Raw genomic sequence first — 21,870 nt, forward strand, 5'->3', positions numbered from 1 at the left:
TCTTTTGGTTGCCCTTATTGTTGTTTCTAGGATGGGTTCTTTTTATGCACCATGTCTTCCTGCTATCAATGTTCTCCGCCTCCATACGTCTATGTACCTTCAGTGTTGGGCTGTGATGTGCTGCAATGTTCCCCATGAAAGAGTCTTCAAAGCTTCAAGATCCAACAACTTCTACATGGCGATGCTCTTGTTCATTCTATTCCTCTCGACTCTACCTGTTGTCTATACCATTGTATCCATCCCACCATCATTTGACTGTGGTCCATTCAGGTCTATTGCTTCGAGTATCTTTTTCTTCATTAACTGATAAGGGATCAACCAATAGATAACTAATAATATTGGGTAGATTCCTACAAGATGAATAGTTCTTATTACATTATTAGAATCCAGGAGTAAAATGCATTGAAGTTTGTAACCTACATGTCTGAGTTACCATGTTACCTTTGATTTTCAACAGAAACTTTATGGGCACCTACATGTTCAGCAAAATTTCTCTTGATGCTTACCAGCCTCAAGAGGATATCATGCTTACAATATAAAATCCATTTATTTGTTGGAAAGGACACCTACAAGCCAACAAACAAAAATCAGAGGTAGTAGAGAGCATATTATAGTTAGGATATTTTGCTAGATTTGGCTTCACGGTGTTTGTGAGTATCTATGTCTATGTTTCATAGTTTTTATGGGAGCACATATAATTTTCTTAAAATTACAACTAGTTTAAAAAAGTGGAGGGTTTCTGGTTGTTGATCATAAGGGCAATTGAAGGATTTCCAAACACTTTAAAAGAGTCTTAGTCAGTGGTGGGATTCAGCCAGTTCACACCTATTCGGGAATACCAGTTGTTAAGTTTCTAAACAGTTTGGAGAAGGGTTGTTGGAAGAAATGTTATTTTGTTTTTTCCCACTTTACAGGGCTAATCCTGTAAGGAAACATTCTCGTATTGTTTCTAACCTAATCTTTATTGTCCTGTTTACATAAACTGCCTTTCCAGTTAACACTTATTACATTGTAACAGCTAAGGCAAAGTACCCATCGACGTGATATTGAGTTGGTCATGCCCACCCAGTCACATGACTATTGAACCACACCTACACAGCTGGTCATTAGGGCAGACAACTGGTTGTTAAATTATTTAAATCCCACCACTGGTTTCGGTTACTCACCAGTTGTATTCAGGCTCCAAGTATTTGTTAACTTGCCAGTGTAGCCTTTTTAAAATTATTATTAATAATACTTTGTATAATTGGTTTTAACAAGCTACAGAAAAAAAAATCATTATAGGAGAGGAAAGATTTGTCAAGCTGACCCCAGAGGTCATTGTGGCTTTTTCTTATGTACAATTTTCAGTGTAATATGAATACAATACAGACTCATAAGCTTTTTCCTCAGTTTTAGAAGACATTGAAAAGATTTAACTTGAGAAAACAGATTATAGTATCTATCTTAAAATTGACAGGAGAAAAGAAATGTTGATATCGTTGTTCAGTGTCAGAGAGTTAGAGGTCCCTGCCTTTAGAAATATGAACCTCTTCAAAAAGGCAGATTAGCTCTATGTAAGGATTTTGACAATGTTTGAAGGCTAGGTGGTCCTAGCTGTAAGAATTTGTAATACTCTTCTGAGCTCTGGTATCACTGGTGATCTGCAGAAATGTTCCATGCACTTTTCATAGTCATGTGTGGGAAAGTGTGTTTATGGGCACACATCTTTGAGTCAGTGTTGATTCCTGGAAATTGTCTGGCTAAACCCCTAAAGGGCTTTCTTTGGCAAGATTTTAGAAGTGATTTGCCACTGCCTGTTTCCTAGCCCTAGGAGACAGTGATAAATAGATGGGAGCTCTACAGAGAGAAATCCAAACTGAAAATAACAGCAGTAGCACATATACTGCTTTATAGCACTTCCTGAGTGTCAGCATATTGCTCCCAATAGTGTGGGTTTTCCTTTTACTGACCTTGGAAGGCTGGGAGGCTGTCAACTTTGAGCCTTGTCAGGATCAAACTTCAGGCTGTGGGCAGAATTTGCCTGCAATACTGCATTCTAACCACTATACTGTCCCACTTTTCACCTATATCAGTGATGGCGAATCTTTTCGGCACTGAGTGCCAAAAAGGGAGTGCATGCACGTATGCGCTAGTCTGGGACACAACCTGGAAGAGGAGCTGCCCAGGGGGCATGTGTGTGCCAGAAAACAGAAGATCTGCTCTTCCTGTTTCCAGCATTACCACATGCACGAAGGCTGCTGATTGTCATGAGCGCCTGTGTGCCAGAAACCCGGAAGAAGAACGGGCGACGCCGCATGTGCCAAGTGATATGACTCTGTGTACCACTTTTGACATGCGTGCCATAGGTTCTCCATTACAGACCTATATGGAGCAATTATTTTGACCACAACAACTATTAAATAATGAATAGTTTGCTTCCTAAAATTATGGGTTGTTCATAACTGGAACTCTTTCAAACAAAGACTACAGTTTCCACAAATTTCTTTGAAATTTGGAATGTAAGATTCATACAAACCAGTAACAGCTAAAATGATGTTTTTCTTGCCAAATTTGTTCTAAAATGATTATCCCCTTTCAATAAATTCCTATGTAAGAAGAAAGTCTCCATGACAGGATTCTTCCTTAACACACTAGTATCCAACAACTATCCAGAATGATGTAATAATATTTTTGAGCCCCAGGTGGCACAGTGGTTAGTGTGCAGTACTGCTGACTAGTTCTGCTGCCTGCTGACTGCCTGCAATTTTGCAGTTCGAATCTCCCCAGGCTCAAGTTTGACTGAGCCTTCCATCCTTCCAAGGTGGGTAAAATGAGGACCCAGATTGTTGGGGGCAATAGGCTGACTCTGTAAACTGCTTAGAGAGGGCTGTAAAGCACCGTAAAGCGGTATATAAGTCTAAGTGCTATTGCTATTATTATAAATGCCATTTCTTTTTATTTGGTATTAATTTGAAACAGTCTTCATCTGGTTTTTATTTACATCTCTCTGTATTATTTCTGTTAATAGTGGGAAAACCAGAATGTTTGAAGTCATCGGAGAAACTCTGGAGCATGATTTCCCTTCCTGGTTTCAGAAGGTTTTCAGTCTGGTCTCCAACCCTGGTGTGATCCTACCTTTCATTCTACTGATGGTGTATGTACAACTTTTTTTCTCCTGTTTATTCTCTCCCTTCCTTTTGTAAGTCATTAAACTTTATCTTTTCAACTTGAAGATGGTTGTTATACCAGTGTCATTGTCATCGTCATTGACTGTCATAAAATATATGCTTTCCCCACTTTAGGCTGAGCATCTACTATCTCAATGCTACATCGAAAGGATATCAGGCTATGAACTTGGAACTCAAGAAGAAATTGCAAAATGTAAGAAGGTCGAAGACACGGGGCTGATTTTCTTTTTGCTCGCTACACAGAGATTCTATCTATGATTTAACTATGAGATCTTCCTTTTTATTCTTCTTTCCCAGCAAGCTGAAGAAAACAAAAGGAGGAACAAGCAAAAAGCTCAGCAACCACAGGACAATGAAGAAGTCTCTGTTGAGACTCAGAACAATCCCAAGGGAGCCCAAGGTGAGGAACACTTTAGAATCTGTTCTATTCCAGAGTCCCTGCCCTTATTCTGAGTAGTTTTCTGTGGAATGATTCCTTCCTTATCATTCTTTCCCATTGGTACATCTTGCCCCAAAGGAGAAACTCCAGAAGCCAACCTGTAAGGGTAGCAGCATCATTCTAGACCAGGAGTGTCAAACTCGATTTCATTGAAGGCTGCATCAGGGTTGTGTTTGACCACAGGGGGGCTGGGGTAGGCATGGCCAGGGTGGGTGTGGCCAGTTCAACATCACTTGTGTTGGGAGCACCTGTGGTGGCCAAGTAGTATAGGTATAGGTATAGGTATGTGTATGTGTGTGTTTGTGTGTGTGTGTGTGTTTGTTTGTATAAAATATATTGTTAAGTAAGGGGCACAAATTTATGCAGTGCACATGAAGTGGACAATTGTGTTAATTTCATTTTAATTATATTTCATTTTAATTATATTTACTTTTTGTTCTGACATTAAGGTGTCTATGATATGACACTAAAAGGACAAAACAGATTCTGCACTTGTGGTTTAAGCTGGTGGTGGATTCTGGTCCTCATTAACTTATGCCGTAAGAAACCACAAGAGAATTTAGGAAGGGCTTCAGTTAGGAATTCACATTCGTATTCTGGGTTTTAAAAACCAGCAATTCTCTTCCCCACACCATTTCAGATAAAAACAAAGCAGAGAAGGAGTCTAAGAAGAAATCACCTCAAGAGCAGGAAGAAAGATCTGGTGTGTCCAATGGAAACCTTTCCCTTCCCTGCAAAGGACGAGGGGGTGGACCCACACCTCCCCCCCACATAGCAGTGACACAAGCACCAGGACTTCGAGGCAAAGGCATGAATGGCCACTCTGGAACTCCACCCGGTGGAACCTTTCAGCCAAGGATACCAGGATCACCTCAAAATTACCAATAAGAAAAACTTTCCAGCAATATGTTTCGATATATGCAATGCTGCAGTTCAAAAGTGAGTAAGAGTGGTTATCCAGTATTAACCGTCAGGAAGAACCAGAAGGAATATCTGAGGTGACACAGCTAAGATTGCTAAATGAAGCATTGTAGAATGTATCAGAAGAAACCAGCTGGATCAAGCCAGAGATCTAGTCCAGCTTTTCAAGAAAACAATCTGGATGAATTTGGGAAGCTCCCAAGCCTGTTTGGGAGAGCGGTAATATGCACCTATTGCTGCTTCTCAGCAACCGGTATTTAAGCAAGTGTTTTTCAGAAGTGGCAACTGTAAGATGGATTTTCATTCCTAGAAGTCCCCAGCCATATTGGGAACACAATAGCAATAGCACTGTTGAGTTATTACCCCTTCACAGTGCTTTTACAGCCCTCTCTAAGCAGTTTACAGAGTCAGCATATTGCTCCCAATAATCTGGGTCCTCATTTTACCCACCTCCAGAGGCGGGTTCCTAACAGTTCGGACCAGTTCGGCCAAGTAGGTAGTAACTTGGCCTGCCACGCCCCTGAACTGGTTCTATCGGCACCGCTGTAGATGCCGCCATCTTGTTTTCTGCTTATGCGCATAAGCTCTTTTTTTACTACTGCACATGCACACACCCAAAGCGTGCATGCACCCAAAGCACTCCCTGAGCGAACCGGAAGTAGAAGCTGGAACCCACCCCTGCCCACCTCAGAAGGATGGAAGGCTGAGTCAACCTTGAGCCTTGTGAAATTTGATCTACCAAATTGCAGGCAGCCGGCAGGCAGCAGAAGTAGCCTGCAGTACTGCACTCTAATCACTGCACCACCGCAGCAGCAACAATATTTCAGTTGAACTGGCATTTCGTTACATTTGGCTTCCAGGGATCTTTGAGCTTCAACCTGGGAAGCAAAAAACCATTATGTACATCACTATATCTATGCTATGTCTAGTTTTATCCTGCTCTCTTGTGTGTCCCTTTCCCCTCTTCATTGTAAATGTATTTGTAGAAAAAGCCTATACTCATTTTGTGGTTCCCTTTTTGCAAATTTTCCAGATCTATGATTTGTCTCTTCAAGTGCAGTGAACAGAAGGAGACAGTCCCTAATGTTGCCTCCCCACAGATTTGCAGAAGGGCAATAGTCTGTGAATAGTTCTGTTTTCAGTTCTCTTCCTAATGATCTCAAGGATGGAATTTATCTTTGGTAGAGTAGGTCCCTATTTCTGGAATTCACCGTATCTGCAAGATCTCTTTCCCGCTCAGTCAAGGCAGTTTCGATTCCATCATGTATAGGTAGTCCTCAACTTGTGACTATTTATTTAATGACTGTCCAAAGTTATGATGGCACTGAAAAAAGTGACTTATGATCGGTTCTTGTACTTATGACTATTGCAGCATATCCCAAAACCAAAATCTGGTTGCTTGGCAACTGATATGTTCTCAAGAGTCCAAGCTCTGGACTGACACAGTAGGAAAATGCCACACACATGAGGAAGCAAACTGGGCTTATTCAGCCGGACTCTGGCATGCAGTGAGGTCATCAGCAGCAAAACAGGCATCAGTAAAGTCTGCTAGCATGTCTGTTAGATGCAAAGTCAGTACTGGGAGCATCCAGTGCCCCTAAGTAGGCAAGTCAAGCCTCTTCCCTGCGCTGGCCTTGCCCTGGTGATTGTCATGTGCTGAAGCTCCAGCCCAGCTGATTGTTGGGCCAGAACAGTTATTTGTCGCATTCTTCATGCTGCCATACCTCCGCGCATCACAGCTGAGCCCTGCTGCTGTCTCCACTGCTGCTGAGGCCACAGAACCTATCGTGACTAGGAGTGGCCATCCACGCCATGCCTCCATGCCACACAGCTGGGCCACCTCTGTCGCTGTTGCAGCCATCTCAACCCTCCCCATCACCGGTGGTCATAGTGATGGTGGTCCTGAAACCCCCCATCACCCGTGCTCTTTGTTAGGAATATAATCTAATGGTTGGGTTGGTAATATATAAATCATGTAACAATGCTACACCTATTTCTTTAAATCATACTGTAAAATGTGATTGGTTGCTGTTTCCTCAATCGGCCATAAGAGGGAGCCAGAATGACTGTTAGCTCTCTGTTTGTTAGATGCTGGGCTGATTTGATCTGAGTGTTTTGGAAGCTGGCTGTTAGAAAGTGCTGTGAGCTATTGTAAGTTTTGCAACTGCTAGCAAACTTTGTGTACTGAACTGATTATATGATACTGGACTATGTTATTTGGATTATCCCTTAACTGAAAGACATTGATGACTGATTGTCTTATCCGTGTATGACTTGGACTATTTGATGGACTCTGATACCTCTATTTCCACGAACGTAAAAGCCTATTTAAACTGCAGTGTCTCTGTATGCTGGTTTGTGTGTTCTCCAACACAACTCTCACAACGCTTCTCTGAACGCACTCGCTCTCCCAACCGGGAGCTTACCTAACACTCTTTCCCACCCTACTGCGGCAATCCCAGGCCTCAGGGCTTGACACATGTATTTATGATGGTCGCAGCAACCCAGGGTCCTGTGATTGCCGTTTGTGACCTTCCTAGCTGGCTTATGACAAGCAAAGTCAATGGGGAAAGCTGGATTTGTTTAACAATGGCAAGAGTCACTTAACTGCAGTGATTCATTTAACAAACATGAAAAAAGGGCCATGAAATCAGGTGGGACTCACTCTACAGCCACCTTGTTTAGCATCTGGAATTCTGGTCCCAATGGTGGTTGTAAGTTGAGGATCACCTGCTTAGGTAAAGTTTGGGTTACTGTGGATCAGTTTATAAACCACTGATCTGCCTTTGCCATTTTGAAGGCCAAGTTTAAAGGGATTATTCCAGCGCTCTTCATAACCCTTTTTGATTTTTATAGCCTTAATCAACTTGGTCTCCAGAAGTCTGATTACCTTATTGCCCACCCCAATGTAAGTTAATTTATATATATGTTAAAATATCCCAGTTATGTAGGGTTGGCCGTTCTACTGGAAGACGAATGAAAAGAAATTGGATAGTATCTTTTCCCCTTAGTGCATAGAACTCTCTATCAGTTTATAGTTTCAAGTAATGACTCAGTATATAGTGCAGAATTAAGCAAGCAATCACTAAAAAGTTATACTTGGTTCCTGTTTGTTTCTGCCCTCTGCACACCTGTACAGAGTGGAATGATCTTTTCCATTTTCATTTCAATTGACCTCGAGATACTCCTTAACTGTCTCATCACCACTTGGTACAAACAAAGACTCCTTGGCCTTCATGGTCTTAACCTTGGCATGAATCTTCAACCTTGGACCTTGATTGCCTCATTCTAGCAGGGGGGCAAAGCATTCCAAGATAAGATAGATTGTTCCCTCCTCAGTGAAATGAGACCATTGCAAAGCTGGTAATTATGGTTCAGAACCTATGCAGACATTACTTGACTGGTGAACTGTTGAGTTGTAAGCGTTCATCCATACAAACACACCTGCCTGAACCTGAAAGTTGGAAGAAGGTGGAAAAGTTAGTTTCTGGTGCATGGTGCATCAGCAACTAACCCTTTCCCACCTCCTGAATGAGACCTTCAAGGTTGGAGTTATGGGCACCATCTGGTTTTACCGAGATGTTGCCATGTCTGTAATAGTAATAGCAATAGCACTTAGTCTTCTATACCGCTTCATAGTGCTTTTACAGCCCTTTCTAAGCGGTTTTACAGAGTCAGCCTATTGTCCCCAACAATCTGGGTCCTCATTTTACCCACCTCGGAAGGATGGAAGGCTGAGTCAACCTTGAGCCGGTCAGATTTGAAGTGCTGAACTGCAGCTAGCAGTCAGTGGAAGTAGCCTGCAGTACTGCATTCTAACCACTGTGCCACCTCAGCTCTAGTAAGGTACATATTTTTTATGCTAGCTGGACTGTGAAACAAAACAGACTTACGAACAACCTCTCAGGACATAACCTATTCATATGTAGAGCATTGTCTGTATAAGCTAGTCTGAAGCTGCCATACAATGAAACTTCAATGATGACTTAGCTAAGAGAGTGCTGAGAGTTTGCTGGCTTTCAAAGTGTCCATCTGCCATCATCTCTTTGGGGCTCCCTTGCTTGCAGAAGGGAAACAAAGTCATTCTTTCTTTGCTTTCTTGTATTGTTCATGAAACAAACAAAAACAGAACTCTACAATTTTAGAAACGATTGTGGATGGTGCATGCCTACTTGAGTCTGAAACACATGCAAATCAAGTCTGCCAAAAAAAAAAAAAAGGAAAAAGGCATTTTAATTTGCTTTTCAGAGAATTGGCTCCAAAACTCTGTTGATGAATAGAGAGGATTTTTAACTCCAGATGTTCCTTTCTTCTAAGTATCATGTCCTGCATCATACTGAATCCAGAAAATCCTCCAAAGTTTTGAAATAATAAAATTGGGAAGCCTCAATAAAAAAAGAAAAAGAAAAATTAGAACTCATATCAATTTCACCAAAACACTGTAAACATTGTTAGCTTTTCAAGATACGTAGATGAGGCTAGGAAACCATGTAGGACATTACTACTTTTATTGTAGAGTTATTATAACATAACTAGCCGATAACCTGGCACTGCCAGATATTTATTTATCCTAATTCTGTATTAGGCTGGAGCCCCCTTATGGAGTACCGTGAAGCCATTACCATGGCAACTCCACTGTGCTGTACAGTAGATGCCATCTTAAGGCACAACAGGCTGTATCCTAACATTATCACACTAATGCACACTATGACTGTCAAAACGTACTGTGATTTGACACTATTGATATAATTCATTTCTTTTTGTTTTGGCAGCCCAGGCATTCCAGAATTATGCTGGAACACCCACCCACCCACCACCCCACACAGAGGGGTGTTAGGGTTGTCCTTCTGCCGCAGTATCTTTTTCCAGAGATTAAGTCATCTGTGTACCAAGTTTGGTTGAAATTGCTCGAGGCGTTCTAGAGTTATGCACACACACACACACACGAAAGTTTGAATGCTTCCTCTTTGTCCTTTTATCTCCATGTGAAGTAAGTAAGAGCTTGTCAGTTTACTCACATTACTTTCTTGGCCTGAGCTCAGGCCAATTTATCTCACGGTTGTCCTGATGGTGGTTTTTCCTTCAGTTCTTCAAGGACATTCCTTCTTTCCCTCCCACCAGCTCTTCAGCCCCCTTTCACACTATCTCTGTGTGCAGGCAATTGGAGCTAACTCTATCTTCTCTCCCCAGAGTTTTCTGTCTGTAGAGACAACTGTAACTTGATAAACTGCCCAGAAAATACAATTAGTGAGCGGAAGAAAACTGCTATTATCTAGGACATAAATTATCTAATAAATGAAAAATGAATGGGTTATGTAGGAGAACTTCTCATGTAATCAGGGACATTCTATACAGCTAAGAACTCTTGTCAATGAGGCTGTCTCTCTCTCTCTCTCTCTCTCTCTCGCATTGTCACCTTCTACAATATCAGCTGGGATAGTAATACGTTATGCTCCCAGATGCTATCCATGAACCCCCTATTTTGTTAAAGCTTTTCTCTTTTAAAACAATCTGTACATGCATGCTCAGGAAATGGGCTTTTCAATATAGGGGGAAATCACACCACCAAAGTGGATTACTGCAATGTGCTCTTCAAGGGGTGGGCCTTGAAGATGGTCCTAACGGAGTAATTGTCTTTAAGGAAGCATTATATTACATACCCTGGTTCTGAATCAGCTGTACTGGTTACCAATTATTTTCTTAGTCCAGTTCAAGATGCTTAAGTGGGTTGGGTATAAATTAATTTTAAACAGGTTTAAAATATTCATTGCATGAAAATTAGCAAGCAACTAACAGTCAGTAGTGGATGGCATACAAGGTTTAAAAAAATTAATAGCAAATGAACACATAAAAATAAAGTTTCTTTTGTTTTGGTCTGAAAAAATATTTTTCTTAATTGTCCTTTTGATTTAGTTCAAAAATAAAAACCTAACACATATAAAAGTATTATTACAAATTAAAAAGAAATCAGGGGATTCCTGTTCTATTGAGATTTTTTAATATAGTTTTATTATCGTTTTTTCGTTAACATCCATAGATGCTTGGTGAACAGTGTATTGCTGGGCCAATATATTTTAAACACAGAACTACTACTACTACTATTATTATTTAGATTTTGTTCTGTATGTAATAGAAACATCATACCAGCAGAGGGCAGAGCTTAACTTCTCTTGCTGTGGCTCAAGAAAACTTCAGCCTTTTAATAAAACGGGTTGGTTAAAAAAAGCTGCTACAGAATCCTTCCGATTTTTAGCCAACCTAGACTAACACAACTGTCACTAACACAACTATATTTTCACTAAACGTGCAATTCTTGCTGTCTTGCTGATGTGCCTGCAGGTCAACATAAGAGATTATGGGATAGGTTCATTTAAAAAAAATGGCATTGAGCCATTCCTCTCCACCAATGTCTCTTAAACCAGTGTTTGTCAACATAGCAACTTTAAGAAGTGAGGGCTTTGACTTCACTTTGACATCTGCTAGAAGAAGAAATGCCTATATAAAAAAACCTCTTAATTATTGCAAAAGTGAATCGTATAGTACAGAGTGAGGCATGGGAATTTAATTAATTTCTTTAAAATGGGTACAATATTTTACACACAGTTAAAACTGTTGTTTTAATTCCAACAGATGCACAGGTATTTTTTTAATGAGGACAAAGAAATTTCCAAGGCTGGTTCCATATGAATCTGACTAGGTTTAGCTAGGATTGGCAATTTTAGACTGAAAAGTTGGAAAATGATCATTGCATAGAATTTTTTACTGTGTTTTTTTAAAAAGTTATGTCTTGAGCGTGCGGGGGGGGGCATTCTTAAATTCATAATAGCAAGTGAATCCCTATCACTATGTAATGACTTAAAATTAAGCAGATGTTTTCTGTTCATGGACACAATGCCTTAGTTAAACAATGGAGATTTTTAGTTTTAAATATTTAACTTGTTCCTGGATTTTTTTTTTTCAGTTCACAGGTTTTTATCTCTGCGAAATCTCACAGTTTGGCCTCCTATTTCTTATACATTTGCCAGATGTCTGGTTCAGTGTTGTGATTAAATGTTTCACCTACAAAATAAATAATTTTAGGTCCTTTCAAAATTTATTGTTTTTAAGAAGTGTGGGGCTGATGAGTTTAAAACAAGTTAAATACTATGGATTTTTCTTGTCTGCTATTTATTTTTCTCAGACCACTTTAACCTGTGCAGTGCCAAATAATGTTAGGGAATTTCTGTAAAGAGAAAGTCAAAGTCTCTGTTTATTGGCCATGAGTAGCATCTATAGAATGGGTTCTTTAAATATCAGTGGTTAAAGATGCTGAGCTTGTCAGCTGGAGAGCTGACAGCCTGGGTTCGAGACCCAGGCTCCCCGCAACAGGGTGAGCTCCTGTTACTTGCTCCAATTCCTGCCCACCCAACAGTTTGAAAGCATGCAAATGCAAGTACATTAATAGGTACCACTTCGCTGGGAAGGTAGTGGTGTTTCATGTTCCTTTGGCATATAGCCATGCTGACCACATGACCACAGAAGGACCTTCAGACAAGACTGACTCCCTTGGCCAAGAAATGTGCCCTAGAGTCAGACACAACTGAAAGGGAAACCTTTACTTTTTATATATATTCAAATCTCCAAAAACCTGCATTCAAGAGAATCTCAGAAATCTAGGCGGACCATCTGGTCAAAGGCTGTTTCCCCATTGCTGAATTAAAATGTTTTCACTCATAATCAACAGAAAATGACCTGTGTAAAACTTGTTAGATCATGATTCATGTCTAGCCTACCTATATTGCCTCTGTCTTGTCAGATATAGACTGGCCAAGGCAGGTGGAGGAGTCAAATGGGGAATTAATCTGGAATCATTACATACAAGAGGGCAAGGTTTGATCCCTCTTTGAATGCTCTTCAACCTTATCTAGTCTGGCCTGGGTACAGCCTGCAATCTGGGACGTTCCCAATAAAATGGGCATCAGCTAGGCTCTTCATGTGTGGATCTGGTTGTTCACAACTGACATGTCTCCAGTTACAGCTGGAAGGCCTAACAGATTTTATCTTGACTGACTTCAAACAGAAAGTTCTGGATTCCAAATTACAAAATAACAATTCTATTTTTTTAAAACTATCACCACTATAGTGACCTTTGTAATGTCTCTTCTACCATCCTCAAATATTATTACAATTTTCTCTCTGCTCCACATTCTAAGAGTATAGTGAGATTTGAGACTCTACCCTTGAAGAATGCCACGGTTTATGCAGGGAGGTTGAAGGTCAGACAATTGTACATATTTTGTTGAGTTGCCTACTATATATTACCTAATGAACAGAGTTATTTTTTTTTTCTTGTCAGCAGATGCTTGGTTGGCTCAAATCAGAGAGAGATATTCTTTATTAAGGGAGCAGCCTAGCAATATCTCTGGGAAATTCTCAGAATTTTGCTCTATTGCAACATCTGTTAGAAGATGTTGAGTTTGATATAAGAACAAATTTCGACATACAAAGATTTATGAAGTTGTCTAACAAAAGATGTGTGCTTTCATAAGATTGTTTTCAACTTTTTTATTTCCATTTTTATTTATTTTTAATCAAATGTTGTTGTTAGTTGCGAAGTTGTGTCCAACCCATCGCGACCCCATGGACAACATCCCTCCAGGCCTTCCTGTCCTCTACCATCCCCCAGAGTCCTTTTAAGCTCATGCCTACTGCTTCGATGACTCCATCCAGCCACCTCATTCTCTGTTGTCCCTTTCTTCTTTTGCCCTTCTACCTGCATTAGGCTGTTCTCCAGTGAATCCTTCCTTCTTATTAGGTGGCCAAAGTATTTGAGTTTCAACTTCAGAATCTGGCTTTCTAAATAACAGTCAGGGTTGATCTCCTCTAGGATTGACCGGTTTGATCACCTTGCAGTCCAAGGGACTCACAGGAGTCTTCTACAACACCATAGTTCAAAGGCCTCAATTCTTTGGTGCTCAGCTTTTCTTATGGTCCAACTTTCACAGCCATACATTGCAACTGGGAAAAACATAGCCTTGACTATACACACTTTTGTTGGCAGGGTGATGTCTCTGCTTTTTAGTATGCTGTCTAGATTTGCCAAATGTATATTAGGGTCATCTTAAGGTTAGTTTCACTTTAGCAGCACTTAACACAACTATGTATATTCAATACATAACGCCACCAATATAGGTTCTGAGCCGATGGTACCTACAACATGCCTTCTCTGCGAGATCTAATTAAGTGAGTTAATGTCACTGAGGAGAAATGGTCTCTCAGATAGCCTGGCCCCATGCCAGGAAGGGTTTTAAAGTACTGTGAATTGGACCTGGAAGCAAACTGGCTACCAATGCAGCTCATGGAACCGAAGTGTAACATGTGCTGCTCAGTGGTGGGTTCCTACCAGTTTGGCCCAGTTTGGCCAAACCGGTAGTGGTTTGGTGATCTGGGTTGCTGGAACCAGCAGTGACCCAGGCCTGCCATGCCCCTGAACCAGTTCTCCAGATGGCGCCATAGGCACCGCCATCTTGTTTTTATTGCATTGCACATGCGCTCAAAGTGTGCATCAAGTGCGCACGCACACACACCACACACACGAGCGAACCGGTAGTAGTGCCTGTCAGAACCCACCCCTGGTGCTGCTTTAAGAGCAGACATAACTTCCTGCGCCTCAGTATTCTGTACCAGCTGAAACTTCAGAATACTCTTCAAGTATTCAGGTAGTAGAGAATATTGCATTAATCCAATCTGGAAGGGGTGAGGGCATGAATTGCTATAAGCAGGACTTGCAGATTAAGGAATGGGCACAACTGGCACACGGCAACATTCTACAAAGGCCCTCTTACCACGACTACCATCTGCTCATCCAGCACAAGTCCTAAGTCTGTGAAGATCTCAGGGGGAGCACTGGGTCTTTCTGGGAGGGCAACTCCACCTAGCACCAAAGGCATCATGGTCTTAGAATCATTGGGCCCCCAAAACCAAGGTCACTCAGTCTTAGCAAGGTTTAGCTGAAGCCTGATGTACCCAATCCCAATCCTCACAGCCTCCATGCACCAGAATAAGATATTTGTGGTGTTGCCTCAAAACTCAGGTTTGAGTGTGGCGTGGAACTGATATAAACTTTATCCCTGAATTTAAGTCAGATACTTTTATCTTTGCAACGGAGCTTCTTTGCTCATCACAAAATGTGACTCACCAATTCAGGCAACGTAAAAAGCATTTATTTAGGGATGGAGGTCAAACCTTTTTTTTTTTAGGATAAAGAAACAAAGGATACGAACACTCGGCATATGTGATACTTCAGAAAGCAAGCAATCAAACAATAAAAGACAGTGATTACACGTGAGACTTGAACAATAGAAAACATTGATTCGAGACAATATTCCACAAGTGCCAAATGAATGGATTGTAATACTCTTTCCCAGTTGGGTTTGTATCTTTTTTAAAACTTACATGTGCATTCAAGGACTTTTCAGAAGATGCTCTCTATTGTTTGATGCTGAAAAGACACTTTCTCACATACCAAAAGGAATGGCCTTGGCTAAGAAGAGAAAAACATGTTTTCCTGACATTTTCTTTTTAAACAAAACTTTAAGACATTACAAGTCCTAATATCATTTTAATATGCTAATAACTAAGCCAAAAGTGCCGGGTAACAATGGCATCACTTAATTTGCCAGAATTAAGATACATAATTGGGAATCATCAGCATATTGAGGATACCGCACCCAAGGTGACAGATAAGCTCACACAGTGGCCTTATGTAGATGTTGAAAAGGAGAGAACACTGTACCCCATGGCACACCTCCTAGTAAGGGATAAAGGCGAGCCCCCTCCTGTGATCATCACCAACTGGAATTGACTTTGAAGGACAGAGGAGAACAACACCATACCACCTACTCCCAACTCTCTGAACTGATCTAGGACATCATGGTTGATGGTATCAAAACCACAGAGAGGTCAAGTAGACCAGGATATATGAACTAGCCCCATGAGGGCGAACCTATAGCACACATGCTGGAAGTGGCACACAAAGCCATCTCTGTAGACACATGAGCTGTTGCCCATTGCTCTTCTGGGTTCAAGCGCACTGGCCAGCTGGTCTTCATGCATTTGTGAGCACTGGAGACTGGAAGAGCAGCCACGCGGTATGCAATCTTCCCGGTGTGCGCTTGCCCACTGGGCAGCTGCTCTTCCAGCTTCCAACGCATGCATGTGCGCCAGCCAGCTGGTCTTTGCACAGACATGCGCACCAGAACCCAGAAGACCAGCTGGCCAGAAACTGGAAGAGCACATGCACGCGCCAGGAAGATTGTGCACTGGGTGGCTGCTGTTCCAGTATCTAGCATGTGCATGTATGTGCACTCCCGTTTTGGCATTTGGTGCTGAAAAGGTTCGCCAACACTACACTAGCCCATCCCTCCCATAGCATAGCAGAGGTCATTTTTAAGCACATCCAATGTAATTTCCATCCCACACCGGGTCTGAATCGTGGCTGAAAAAGATCCATATAACCCATCTCCAAAGCCCTCTGAAGCCCAACCATGTTCCCTATCACCTTTCCCAAATGAAGGGAGGTAAGATACTGGACGAAAATTGTTCTGCATATGATATAGCAATGGCTTCTTAAGGAAGGGGCAAAGCATATCTCTTTAAGAACTAAAGGACAAATTCTCAGGAAAGGTTGAAGTCAACATAAATGGTTCCTTAAGCTTCAGTTCAGTTCAGTGACGCCCAACAAGAGTGTCGGATCTGCAGCCTCCCTAAAACGCTGAACTATAATTCCCATCAGCCCTCAGCATTGTCCATTTTGAATTCCATCCACCCTATTGATCCCTGAAATTTTGCTTCCAAATTCAAGAAAGGAACTAAAAGGAAAGAATCTCCAAGAAAGTTCCTCTTATCAATCTTAACCCTAACTTACATAATTGTGTCAGACATTAGAATACAAGTATGTTAAGGAAGTATTTGCCTCATGTTATCAACATTTCAGCATTTTGATATGCTTTGGGCTTGCTTAGTGTTGTTGAGAAGTGCCACAATCACATTTTCGCAACCACAAAGGCTTTGATAATGTCACACCACATAATAAGCTAAGAGTTTTACAATGAAGACTTGAAAAACAAGCAATAGTGATCTGTTGATATTACTAAGAGTGATGGTTGGGTTCATATATTACAGAACAATCAGAACAAAGCATTTTTAATTTATCATTTAGTACTTATAGCATCTTCCTAAGTGAAAATTAGCCAGCAGCGATAAGAATATGCTTGGAAGATTTTCTCTCTCAAAATACCCAAAAGATATGCACAAATTGAAAATTATCAACAGACATCATATGGTTACAATGTATTTACTATATCATCCAAAATTCTTTGGAAAAAAATATGTTTTCTTTTCAGCTTTCCAATTTTTTTCTCAGATGGTTAGGCACTGTATAGATTGCTAGTCATGTTGGCTTTCAGAATACTTTTGTGTTAGCAAAATTCTATTTGCACCTCATGGTAATGTTTGAGTAATCTTGTACCTCCTGCCAGGTTGCTGATGTTCTGCATTCGAGCGTATTGCAAATGGTCTTGAGCAATGGCAAACATGATTAATCTTAGGCTGCTCTGGAATCAGAATTCACAAAAGGTGTATTTCTTTGTTTTGGCAAGATTTGTAGGCAAATTCAGCACTTTGGATTAACATAGAGCTGGGCTTGGCTTCAATGGGAAAAAATGCATGCTTAGACGGCATTTAGGTGGATGTATTAGTGTGTATTTGTTTGTAGGTATTAATGGCCAATGTTAATTACCTCTTTTAATGCTTGAAATATTTCATGGTATTTGATTTGCTTGGATTCAGACCAATCTATCATATTGCATAATAAGCCATGGTTAGATACCTGCGTTTTAATAGTTTTGAACTCTTCAATGTTCTCTTCCTTTTCATAGCTTTATTTTTAAGTCAGTGTGTGTTATAGTGGATAAGGTAATGGCCCAACACTGGAAAGACATTTCAGTCCACCTTAGAGTTAAGTTTCTCAACCGTGGCAACTTTAAGATGTGTGGATTGGCTAGGGAATTCTGGGAGTTGAAATCCACACATCTTAAATTCGCCAAGGATGAGAAACATCATTTTACCTTCAATCAAGGAAGCTCAGTCCCAGAATCACTTAGTCCACATACTTTCTCAGCCCACTCTCCCCCGACTTCTTGCTGTAGGGGAAAATAGTAGAGGACACCTTAAGATCCTGAAGGAAGACAGGATGTAAATCAAATACAGTATTTTCAGCTTTATTCTATCATATATTGTTGAATCCTTACTTTGCTCCTTGCCTTGTCTATGTAGAAACTGAAGTATTATTCTGCAGCAGGGGTGACAAACTCAAGGCCTGCAGGCTGTATCTGGCCCATGAGATGTTTAGATGTGGTCCACAGGGGCACCTGGAAACAATGAAGGACCGGCCTGTGGGTGCCTCTGCCAGTGAAAATTGAGTCTCTCTTTTTGGTTGTGACAGCCGCCTGCAGCCCCTTGCCAGCAAAAATGGAGCTCACTCTATGTGTACCCCTCCCCCCAGCTCCATTTTTGCTGGCAGAGGGCTAGATGCTGTCGCAACTGAAAATAAGGCCTTGATGAGTGACGTCGAGCTGGCGATGCCCATCCTGGCCACACTCACCCCAGCCATGCTCCCCCAGCCGCAACGAGGTCAAATACAATCCTGATGCAGCCCTCAATGAAATCGAGTTTGGCACCCCTGTTCTACAATATCTCAGCAGGGGTAAAAACCATTCCAGGCTATGTTATGGCTGTTAACAATGCAAGTCTTGCTTAAAACAGGCGCAGGATTTTTCCCCACATAAGCCTGAGTTATTTCCACAGGTTGACGTTCCTTGATATGTTAATTAAATTGATTAAACAAGCAAGCAAGTAACCAATCTATAGTGTCAGCCTGATGAATGAGGGCTGTTCCTTTTGTGGAGCTGTAGAAGTACAGTGGGTAATCTTCCACTTGGAGAACAATGGCCCAGAAATGAATGTTACTTCCATCCTTAAAACAAGGGAAATGAAATAGGTTTTCTAGAATAAGGAGTGGAAATTTATGTGACATTAGGGATGATTTACAAACAATATTTGTATGGAAGTGCATGGAGAAACTGAAATGGAGAAAAAGATCCAGAGGCGCTGCATGCTTTTCATGACGTAATGAATGATAAAGTAATGATAAAAATTACTGTGCTGATAAAAGCAGAATGTCAGGCGCCTTTCAAAAGTAAAGGTTTTTTAAAGACGTAATAATTTCCATCAAACAAAACCTCTGTTTATTTTTGATTGTGTCACTGTGTCACCAAGGCTGTAGTCCAAAAAGACTTAAAAAAAAGAATTAAAAATGGAGGCCTCTTCATTCTCTTTTGTGCATTATATTGCAAGCTCCCAGAACTGACTGACATTCTTCTAATTTACATGACACTCTGCCCGGACCCTCCATTTGTAATTAGATTACATTTACCAAATTATACTGTTGCTTTTAAGCACCTGTGTTGGCCCTACAAGATTACTTTAGACCAGGAATCCAAAATCATGCAGATCAGTGCTACTTTTGTTGTAAAGCTCTAGTAACAGAATCTTGCAAGCCTGAATGTGCTTTCCCTCCCTCCCTCCCTTTATTTTCATGAGAATTAGGGAAGGGCTTGTCAGAGATGTTGACTACATTCCAGCCCTAGACTCAGTCCTCCTTAATCTCACTGTTGTCTGAGTTGCACCTCTTCCTCCTGTCCATCAAGGCCATTCTCTCTTTTCTCTACACCCTGAAGATTTGTAAGAAATAAGAAAGGTCTGATTTCAAGACATTCTGTTATCTTGGGGAAATCTGTGGCCATCTTGTTTTTTGTCAGATTATCAGAGTTGAATCCAATTATTATTTATTCATTATTATTACTTTATTTTTATGAGTAACTCAAGGCAATCTTCATATCCAACCACACCTTCCATCTCCTATTTGTTCCACAACCATCCCCCTGTGAGGTGAGTTGGGCTGAGAGAAAAAACTGGCTTTCATGGCTAAGGCAGTACTTGAATTCATGTTCTCCTACTTTCTAGCCTGGTGACTTAACCAATACAGCAAATCAGTGATTTGTTATTAAAAATCAGAGTTAAAGAACATGAGTGCCACACGTTTTCCTTCACTTCCAATTCTTTTTGTCAGTTGGTTTTCTGAACTGAAGGATCGTGGCGATGGTTAGGATCAGTAGTAAGGGACTGCCAATTGTAATTATATATCCAGCCTTTCTCTCATATAGTTCAAAATGGCAAGTCCACCCGAATTCAGCAAAACTGGCATCTGTTTTGCTTTAGGATTCAATAAAGGACAAATGTAGCCTGAGATAGCCCCAAAGTCCTTCAACAGCGTTATACGGACTTGGAATTCTTTTAAAAATTAAACCACTTTGCTGATTGCATTTGCTGATATGTGCCAACTGCAGTTGGAAAAAAAAGAGAGAAAGGTTTATAAAATGTACATCCAAAATAGTTCTGTAATATGAGCAGATTCAAATAACAGCAGGAAGCAGAAAATTGATTTCAAGAGGTAACCATTAGCAAAAGCAAACTGTTTATTTGATAGTCATATATAAGTGCTTTTGCCAAGCTCATACAAAAGAACAGGAAATTAACACCTCTAGAATACAAGTGAGCAATTTTTGTAAATGTATATTTTAACCATTTATTTTGCACAGCACTACAAATCTATTTAAATCGGCAAATAAAATGTGAATAAAGTTCATAAATTGTTAATTTGATTCAGCATTATGATCCCCCCACTTTCCCCCCTAACTGAAACCATTTCAAAAATTTAAAATTACTGTTCATAACTGTTAAAGGTAACTAAAAACGAAATCAAAATTAAACAGGGAATACAGTCTGCTACAAAGCGTTTCACAACACAACTGGCTTTTGCAGTTTGACCAAGTAGCCAATGTAGCCCTGTGGCGCCATTATGAATTCTTCTGTGGAATTTTGATTGTGACTGTCTTGACTTCTGTATATTCGTGAAGGCCGTATTCACCCCTTCAAAGAGAGAGAGAAGAGAAATGACATAAGAATAGTTCTTGAAATAATGTTTGCATCCAGATTGTCCTGTATTTTTTTTCCCCTATTTGCTGCAAATACTGCAAGATGGTAAAATTGTCTGATGGTGTATTTGATCCTGATACTATTTTTTTTTGGGGGGGGGTTGCTATTAGGTAAAAATAAAACCAAGCTCTCCAGGGAGCATGTAGACAAATTGCTTGATTCTTGGATGCTGACTAGACCAGGGGTGTCAAACCAGTGTCGTCACGGTGGTGTCATGTGACGTATCGTGACTCCCCCCCTTTGCTAAACTGGTGTGGGTGTGGTCAGCATTGACACATCTGCCCTATGGGCCATGAGTTTGACAGCCCTGGAATACACCATCAGAATGACTAACTTGTTACTAGTTAACCAGACCAGACAATGAACCTGAACACTAGAAGTAGAGTTAATATGCCATTTATCCCCCACCCCCACCCCCACCAACTTCTGAATAAAAAAATGAAATCATTTCTACTGAAAAATGGCTCAGGGATAGCATAGAATGAAAGGATCGTCACACAAGGTAACACTTCCTTGTATTTCTTCCTCATAAATGCAATGGAACAGTTAAAAACTCTATAGTGTGAAGATAAGTCTCCCACAAACAAGAATGCACAGTAACAATCCCATTATTTTAAGACAAAGAATCATACAACTGATTTATGAATGCTAACATTTCTCTGTGTGTCGCACAGTTGCAAACCGATCACTTCAATCTGAAGCAAAGCCTAATGACTATACTTACAGCTCGCGTCCATTTCCTGACATTTTGAATCCCCCAAAAGGACTTTGAGCAGACACTGCACTATAGCAGTTAACCCTGAGGGAAAAGATAAAGACAAATTATACAAGGGGTAGAACTATAAGTAGAATGACCAGCTTAATTCAGTCATAAGAGTTTGCTTGCCCTGTGTATATCAGTTTTACATATGTAAAGAAACTCTGGTCCCACTTTCCCCAAGCTGGCATTTGTAACTTTTAAAATCCTTACTCAACATAGCAGTGACTCAGCATGTTTGTCCCAATATTTATGTTACAATATATATGTAGAGAGTAAGGAAGATGACCTTGGGGAAATTGTGCAGAGTTGTTGCCTAGGCAAAAGACGCTAAGCACTTTTAAAGCCCAGGTAATGGTCTCCTTATTTCACTCAATTATATCAAAGAGGAGGAGGGACAGCAAAACCAGAATTGTGCTGTGTACAACTGGCAAGTTTTATTGTTACAGCCACTCTCAATAAAAGCAGTTTCACTTCTTGGTGTACCT

At 40.6% G+C, this 21,870-nt stretch overlaps 2 protein-coding genes across 5 annotated transcripts in view; one reads left to right on the plus strand and one right to left on the minus strand.

Annotated features, from left to right (window-relative positions):
- Window positions 1-3,713, plus strand: part of TMC1 (transmembrane channel like 1) — a 61,618-nt gene extending 57,905 nt beyond the window's left edge. The window contains 5 exon segments of the mRNA XM_032213838.1: window positions 31-270; window positions 3,011-3,136; window positions 3,285-3,363; window positions 3,468-3,570; window positions 3,688-3,713. Coding sequence (XP_032069729.1) covers window positions 31-270; window positions 3,011-3,136; window positions 3,285-3,363; window positions 3,468-3,570; window positions 3,688-3,713 — 574 coding nt within the window.
- A 16,368-nt stretch (window positions 3,714-20,081) lies between these two features.
- The window catches only part of ALDH1A1 (aldehyde dehydrogenase 1 family member A1), an 86,001-nt gene continuing 84,212 nt past the window's right edge, over window positions 20,082-21,870 (minus strand). For all 4 annotated transcript variants that reach the window (XM_032212495.1, XM_032212494.1, XM_032212496.1 and 1 more), the window contains 2 exons: window positions 21,350-21,424; window positions 20,082-20,559 (listed from right to left, as the gene is read on the minus strand). In XM_032212495.1, the coding sequence (XP_032068386.1) occupies window positions 20,487-20,559; window positions 21,350-21,424 (148 nt within the window). In that variant the 3' untranslated portion in view covers window positions 20,082-20,486. The remainder of the gene's footprint in view (window positions 20,560-21,349; window positions 21,425-21,870) is intronic.

The sequence above is a fragment of the Thamnophis elegans genome, chromosome 3, assembly GCF_009769535.1.
Source record: "Thamnophis elegans isolate rThaEle1 chromosome 3, rThaEle1.pri, whole genome shotgun sequence".
NCBI lineage: Eukaryota > Metazoa > Chordata > Lepidosauria > Squamata > Colubridae > Thamnophis > Thamnophis elegans.